Source organism: Arachis stenosperma, chromosome 1 (assembly GCF_014773155.1).
Source record: "Arachis stenosperma cultivar V10309 chromosome 1, arast.V10309.gnm1.PFL2, whole genome shotgun sequence".
NCBI classification, from domain to species: domain Eukaryota; kingdom Viridiplantae; phylum Streptophyta; class Magnoliopsida; order Fabales; family Fabaceae; genus Arachis; species Arachis stenosperma.
The window spans coordinates 1,958,072-1,966,710 of NC_080377.1; the positions used below are offsets into that span (position 1 = coordinate 1,958,072).

General features: G+C 32.2%; 1 protein-coding gene across 1 annotated transcript; it reads left to right on the top strand.

Annotated features, from left to right (window-relative positions):
- Positions 1–377: 377 nt before the first annotated feature.
- On the top strand, positions 378–4,376 carry LOC130944925 (TORTIFOLIA1-like protein 2). The gene is made up of 6 exons (XM_057873527.1): positions 378–1,079; positions 1,454–1,648; positions 1,749–1,851; positions 2,228–2,886; positions 3,185–3,895; positions 4,013–4,376. The coding sequence occupies exons 1-6, from the start codon at positions 408–410 to the stop codon at positions 4,199–4,201; spliced, it is 2,529 nt and encodes an 842-aa protein (XP_057729510.1). The 5' UTR covers positions 378–407; the 3' UTR covers positions 4,202–4,376.
- The last annotated feature ends 4,263 nt before the right edge of the window (positions 4,377–8,639 follow it).

The window sequence follows — 8,639 nt, forward strand, 5'->3', positions numbered from 1 at the left end:
ATCTCATGTTTTCGTCCTAGTATCTAGAAAGAGAGAACATATTTCTTTTTTCACTCTCAAGCCCAACAAAGCCCAAATCCAAACTGGGCCCAACACACGCTCCCCAAATTCAAATTCTATAGCTTACGGCGCGAAAATTTAAACCGAACGGAGTCAGACATAGTTCCCAGATAGCAAACAAAAAACAAACCCATGAACCTGTCTCACACTTTCTGTTGGTTCAGTTACATTTCTCCCTCCCCAATGTAACATATGTAATAGCTTCGAGATTCTCATTCTTGTTTCCTTTCATTCAAATTTCAATTTCAAGTATACTGTAAACTATTTCTCTGTTATCTTTTGAAAACTTGGTCTATTTTTGTAATTATATTAATGTATTTGGATTTGGATATAAGTTAAATTCAAATATGAGTTATCATTCGTTGCTTTCAACGAAGATGAAGAAGCCACACTCACAGCAACATAACAACCACCAATCGCAAGCGAAAACGCTCTTCGAGCTGAAGCAAAAGGTAGTTACAGCTCTCAACAAACTTTCCGACCGCGACACGCACCAGATCGGCGTCGAGGAGCTCGACAGGACCGCGCGCTCGCTAACCGCCGATTCCGTCTCGCCGTTCCTCTCCTGCCTCCTCGACACCGATTCCGACCAGAAGGCCTCCGTACGGAAAGAATGCGTCCGCCTTATGGCCACCGTCGCCGCCGTCCACGGCGACCTCGTTCTGCCGTACCTTCCGAAGATGGTGTCCAGCATCATGAGGCGGTTGAGGGACGCGGATTCGGTGGTTAGGGACACGTGCGTGGAAGCGGTTGGGGTTTTGGCGTCCAAGATTGTTAATGGCTGCGGTGGAGACAGGGCGTTTGTGGCTGTGGTGAGGCCGATATTCGAGGCGTTAGGGGAGCAAAACAAGAACGTCCAGAGCGGGTCGGCGATGTGCCTGGCGAGGATTGTGGATAATACTAGTGATCCTCCAGTGGCGGTTTTGCAGAAGATGCTTGGAAGAACTCTCAAGTTGCTTAAGAATCCGCACTTCATGGCGAAACCGGCACTTGTTGAGTTGAATAAGAGCATTATCCAGGTTCAGTTTTTTGTAATTTGATTTTATTTTCAGCTGTAATCATTTGGTTTATGTTCAAAATTGATAGTAATAGAAAGTTTCAATATTAGCCTATTACTCGTGCATCTGCGTTTGAATTAGATTACAATGTATATACATTAAACTCAATTGCTTAGACCAAAATGATTTATATCTGAGATGGTTTAAGTCATGCAATTCGAATTCAATTGCAGTGGAGGTGGATTTTGAGCTGTATTTATGAAATTATGTGATCAATTGAACAAAACACCTAAGTGCAAGTTTCAAGTGATTTCATCTGGCTAATATTAGTTGCTGTGTGCCATTGTGTGACTAACTGTGTGTTGTATTTTATTTTATTTTATTTTTTATTTCAGGGTGGGGGCGCTCCGTCGGAGAATGTGCTGTCCACTGCTATTGCTAGCATCCAAGAGGCCCTAAAGGACAGTGATTGGGCGACACGCAAAGCGGCTGCTGTGGCACTAGGAGAGATTGGTTTGAGTGGTGCTTCTTTCTTGACATGTTTAAGGGCTTCCTGTATTCGTTCTCTTGAGTCATGTAGATTTGACAAGGTCTTTGTCATTCTGATATATTATTATTCACATAAATTAATGAAATGAACCACGTTTGTTTCTTGTGAACTGATTAAGTACCTGTTTTAATTGGTTGTAGGTGAAACCAGTGAGGGATGCTGTTTTGCAAGCACTTAAGTATTGGAGAATTCTTCCAGGCCCTAATACTCCCGAGCCTTCTGAAACAGGATCCTCCATAAAAGGTCTTCCTTCACTTTTACTAGAAATTTTATCTCAGGTAGTAATATTTACTCCATGCCATAAAGATTCAACAAAGTTTTAATGATGCCTATCCGCTGTTGATGGCCTAATACAAGTATACAACCTTCTTTTATCTGAAATTGGGATCAGCTATTAAAACTTTGTAAAATTACTTAAACATAGGCAGAGTTTATCAGGAAGAATCTTTTTCTTTTTTATTTCCCCCCAAAAAAAAAACCGAACTAATCTTGAGCACATCATCCTCTGGTAATGTGAAAATGTGCTTCATGCTTATGATTGTCAGCCTTTTTTATTTTTTTCCATGCTTTTGATTTCGATTTCTTGTTTGTGTCTTGCTGCCACTTATGGCATCCACAGAAAACATATGCAGAGGTGACTCGGCTGATCTTAGTAGTACAACCGAATCTGGACAGAGAGATCTCAGGGCCCAAAAGGTTAACACAAAATCAACTATGGGAAGAGTTCCTCTGTCTGCTAGAAAGGGAGGTCAAAATTATGCTGGAAATCCTCAGCATCTCAAAGACGATTGGCATGTTGAAATTGCAGTGCCTAGAACTCATTCTATAGTGGAATTCCATAGCCTGAATGAAGATTCTGAGAGTAGTTCTGTCACCAAGCCATTAGAAACAATTAGTGTAGAAGTTACAAGTGTGCGCGACATTGGTTATGAATATGTTCCTATGGATGACAAGCAGGAGTGCTCTTCTGTCTCTAATCTTACCAATGATAACTATGAGACCAAGTTTTTAGCTGCTTCTCATGAATGCTTTATAAAGAATGGATTTCAGAAGCCACTCGCAAGAAGTGAACAGTTTGTTGAAGAAGGAAGTTGTAATGAACAAATGTACTCCATAAAGTCTCAGAATCCTAGAAGTTCCGGTTCTACAATAACAGAGAAATATCCCCATGCTCCACATGAATGTTGTTGTGTTCAACTTGCAAATGATATGATCTGTATTCAGAATCAGCTTTCAGATATGGAAATCAAACAGGCAAACATGATGCATCAGTTACAGGTATTCATACACCAGTGCTTATATGCACAATTTCTTGAATATAGGTTTTGTTGTTTTCTTTTAAGAGCAGGACAACCCTTAAGTATTATCAATAAGAGTTGTTGCCTTTTCATGATTCTCTCACTCGCCTATTGACAACATAATCAATGTAGAAAATATCCATGTGTTTATCATGAGGGAGTATAGAAAAATGTTAGTTCTGTAACTTATGGTAAACTTTTAATCTCAATGCTGGACTTGGGTGTTTCTCATTGTGCATCACATCCTTTTACTTAATGTGCTTCTAAATATTTTTCAGATGTTTACAACTGGCATAATGGATGCTCTTTCTACAATCCAATCAAGAATGGTAGGCTTAGAAAACGTAATTGATAGATTAACTCAAGAATCTGCACAAGGAGGAAGACATTCTTATTCAGAAAACTCCAAATTTGTTAGGCCGAGTCAAAATACAGCTTCTCCTAGGTTCTCCACATGCACTCCAAGGCCATCTGTAGATATTAATGGTAAACCGTCTGGCTTGTCATCGAATAAAAAATCTGAAAGTTGGGAGGAGAAGAAAACATTTTCAAGGAGCCAACCAAGGAACTTTGCCGGAGATACCGCAGATTCATGGAAAAGCTACAAGCCAAAGAATGCAAGGAATTTTACAGAGGATATGTTGAACAGTTCTGCGAATGATACACGCAGCATGATTTCTACTCAAGTGAGAAAGAATGATGATGTCTTTTCCTGTGCTACCAGAGTCAAACCCAGAATTGGTTGTCGTGGGAGTAATACTAACTATTGGAAATGTGTGAAACGGCTTGTGAGTGAAGGGGATCTAAACTCTGCATACATGGAATCTCTATGCTCTGGTGATGAACTTATACTTGTTGAGCTTCTGAATAAAACTGGTCCGGTTATAGAGAGTTTATCAGTGAAGACAGTCAACGTTCTTCTTAGTACTTTAGCATCATATATTCTTGAAGGAAGATTCTTTAATACGATAATCCCCTGGTTGCAGCAGGTGAGTATGCTTACTATTGTTATTCAGAGGTAAAATTTTACACTTGAATTGGTAGTTTTAACAGTGTGGAGTGGCATGTATTAACTTCAAACAATTTATGGTATTTTCTTATTTTAGATTGTTGAAATGAGCACCATCCATGGACCAAATTGCATTGCTCTCTCCATTGAAGTCAAGGAACAGCTTATATCTGCAGTTCAGGAAGCTGGGGACTTGACTATTATCAGTCTCGCAGAAAGAAGGTGCGCCACTGAATTAGCAATGAAGTTGCATCATATATGGGGTAAGATTAATGAAACTTCATAATCTTTGTATATTTGCGGGGGAAGATGTCCATGCCATTTTCTTTATCTAGTGTTGGGTTTAGTCAATGGTTCGCTGCTAGTCATTCTGAAATTAAATAACTTCGGAAGTTTGTTCATGATGTTTGATAGCAATGTATATTGCAAGGATTGTGTTTTCTTTGTTTCAGCAATATGCATCTTTGGCTACCTAGTCAAGATATTGAATTGTGAATTATGTTTCATTTCACTTTTTAAATCAACATAACTGTCTTACACTTGCTCATTTTCCATTTATTTATATAAAGTGTTAAAAAAAAGAGCAATATATGTATTATCATCAATGTAATGTAGGATAGGTAAAGCATGAGTAAGAACTAATATTACATTGGACATTGGAAATAATCAAATACAAGGTTTACATTATAACTGATACATGTTTACCATTTGTAAATTGACTATGGAATTAATAAGAGAAAATTGAAAATATTCTTATGAATTATGCTTACATTATCATGCATGCAACACTCTGCGCCGATACTCTCTAAGAGCCCATATAGGAAATATGTTACGATGTGATGCATAGTTTATGACAGTTTCTGAAAAACACTCCTGTTGCGTCCTGGAAATTGGATTAGAAATTAGTAAAAGTTATATATATGTTGATTATAGAACCCCTTTGCTAAATGCTAAGATATGATTAATATGGAAGAATTACCGGCTGTGGAAAATCTCCATCTTCCATTTGGGAATTGTATTAACTTTATTCCTTTGTGTATGGGTGTAGCATCTATCTCAGCCTTTTTAGTTTTTACAGCAAAATTCCAATGATTAGCACAATTTACATTCTTTGCATCTAAACTTAATTCGGAAAAAATACAGAAAAATAAAAAGATATTCATTCTCTCACATCACAGTTATCTCATCATTTATAAATATAACATATATATCTCCCTGTATACCATATATTGTATATTGTTTTCTTCATTCGTTCTTCTTTTTGAGAAACAATTAATTATCTGAAAATTGTAAGATGTTGTTAGGTAATAGTAGTCATTTCTAATTTGACAAGGATCTTTTAGAAGTTTCCCAATAATTTGTAGTAATTTATTAACTTATTTGTCGTATGTATGTTTGAAGGACTAATATGTTAAGACATACTTAAATGAAGATGCTAAAAGTATTAATTTTATGAAGATTTTTGTAATAAAAGTGTATTTTGTTTGTTTAGCCACACTTTAAAAAAAAAATAAAATTTTTATAACACATTAAAATTAAATCATACAATTCATGATTTAATAGTAAAAAAAAAACATCTTTATATAAAAACAATTGTAAAATCTTCATAATAATATCTACCGTATGTTAATACTAATAGTGGTAGTGTTTCTTTTAATTATATCAAAATAAAAAATTATGAAATTCAAAAATTCTAACCTGTCCTACTCCGATAAGTGACAACAAAGCCCATGAAGTTTGAATTAAGTTTGTCCGTTTACTCATTTAAATTGGCGGATTTTACCTCTAAAATTAAGCCTGTTTAAACTTTGGTTAATTCTAAAAAATTAACGAGTTAAACGAGTTAGCTTGCGAACTAAATGGATGGTTCGTTTATTTTTTTTTACATATTTTTAAAAGAAAGTAGCACTTTTAGTCGATATTTCTCTATCTGACCCGAAAATCTGATTCATCAACTAAAAAAAATTATTTTTTAAAGGTTTTTAACCTAAAAGTGATATTTTTATCAAAATATTTTTTAAAAAATAAAATAAAATAATAAACGGATTGACATGTTTAATCCATCGGACTAACCATAAACGATCCGAATTGAAAAATTATAGCCGCGAATGAACTAAGCTTAAACGATCCAGTTCATTTAACCCACCGGCTCAACAGGCCAAACTTAAATGAGTCGGACTAATCTGTTTGACAACCCTAAAATTTGTATATACCTGAATGAAGGAAATCGAGCATCTAAAGTTACATAAAAACAAAATGATATTCTTGAATTTCTTAGTATTGTGCAAAATTAAGAGCAAAATCAAATTTATTAAGGCATAACCTTGTTTTGACTTGACAAGTAACTTTCACCCCAACTACCATTAGGAAGTAGTTTTGACAACAAAAATTCACAAGCTTTGCGCAATGAAAGACTATTATGGTAATTCCTTCCCAAAGCTTTTAGTCCTTCGTCCACAGCAAACCATGTGCCATAGGTATAACAAATACCCCAACAACCATACCTGTGTAAATGTGCTCATCAATAATAATAGTAAAGTACTATGAACCTTTGTATTATATTGGATTTAATAAACAATTTAAATTAAAAACAAGAATTTCATTAGTTCTAACTTCTAATGCATTAAATCCGATCCTTACAAATAAGATAGCATAAGAAATCATTTTGTTACTTTTAGCGTGCCATGTTTTTTTATCAGAATGATAATGAGTAATGTATCCCAAGTCATTAGCAGGGAAAAAAAAAGGGAAAAAATATATTTGAATGTAGTTTTATATTTGCTAACTATTCAATGTCTCTGTCATTTATCCACATATAGATCTCATAATTAACAAAATGTGAGATCATTTATTAGCCCAATGGTCATTGTTTACAATAGTCAAGCTAATCATTTTCTCAAATGAGAATTTCTTTCTAAAAATATTCCCATTACAAATTTGGACATAGATATTTTAGCTAAAAAGTTTTTTATAGAAAAAATTATTAACTTTGACTAATAATTCACAAAACATGAAATCGTTTCCTCACCGATTGATACAATTGACGATAGATAGACAAGCTAATTATTTTTCTAAAAGAGGAGTACTTTTATTAATAATTTGCACATAGATATTATGAAAATAATTCTTCGAAAAAAGTTCCTCTTTAAAGGAAAAATGATTAAATTTCACTATGCAAAACAAATATAATGACTTTTAATTCATCTATGCAATGTGTTATACTATATATTCTTTGGAAAAATTAATAATGACTAAGAATATGAAAATGTATCTTGAAGAACTCAAACAATACTAAATAAAAATATTTTGGATGAAAAGCTAATTGAATTCAAATATAAATTATTACAGCAAAATGTATTTTAAGTAGATGAAATAAATTTACTATCACAAACGATAGGGGTGAACGCAGATCGGATCGGATTGGATATGGCCAAAATTCCGATCCAATATACATTAAAATTATCGAATCTGATATATCCACAAAATACAAAAATATTTTTAAAAGTTTTTTTATTAAAAAAATATCAATAAAATTCATTTTTCTATTCTTTTAAATATGTTTACTCTTAAAATAATATTAAACATATTTTTTTACAATAATAAATTAAAATAATACAATATATATAATAATTATTAATTAAAATAAAACATAAATAGAATATTTACTTATTTATTTCTTTATTTTTATTTTGTAATACCAAAATAAGAGAGAGAAGAAGAACATACATTTACTTCTTTTCTTTCCCATCATTTTAACATTATTTTCTAAATTATTCATATATAGATAGGAAAAATATCAATTCTTTATTTCTTTACCATATGGTATCATTTCATATACGAGAATTCAAATTCATTAATCTATTCTTAATATATAAAATTAGATACATAAGTTTGTTCATATTACTTTTAAGCTGTTTCTCTTCTTTTATTAACGTCATGTCAGCAGTATCATTTACTTGGCAAAATTTTAGAATCAACCACTTAAATCTTGTCAAATCAACTAAAAATATATATACAAGTAATAAAAATATATGCAAATTAGACTGCAAAATTATCAATGACAATAATTAGAAATTAATAGTGTCTAACCAAATTTGTAACCTACAAGAATTCATATTCCTATATTTATTATATCTTACCATTATAAACAATCTATTCTTAATAAATATCCATATTACAAATGCTATAATAATCTATTAATCATAATAAATTTTACGTTACAAATATTCAAATTTTATACTATTTGAACTACTTATATAAGTCTCTTATTACTATTTCTTCAGATAATAACAAATTTAACATAAAAAATTTATTTTCGCACTACACAACATCTCAAACTTACTCAATGGAGCATTATTTTTTTGACAATATCACCAAACAAACAGACAATTGGTTTATCAAAGTTTGCGTGGTTCGTCTATAGAAAACATTAATACCCACAAATGAAGAAGAGTCTCTTTGCTTAAAAGTTAGAAATGATTATATTGGATGAAAAGGTACAAAACAAACATATTTATTCTATTTTTAAATTGAATTTACAAAAAAAATACTTTAATTATTTTTATTTTTTATACTTTTTATATTATTTATAATACTTTATATATAATTGTATTTTAATATCATTAAAATTATATTTATTTTAATATATTATTTATTGTTCTTTTTTAATTAATTATTAACTATGATTTATTAACTATGAAGAGAAATATAATAAACAAATTCAA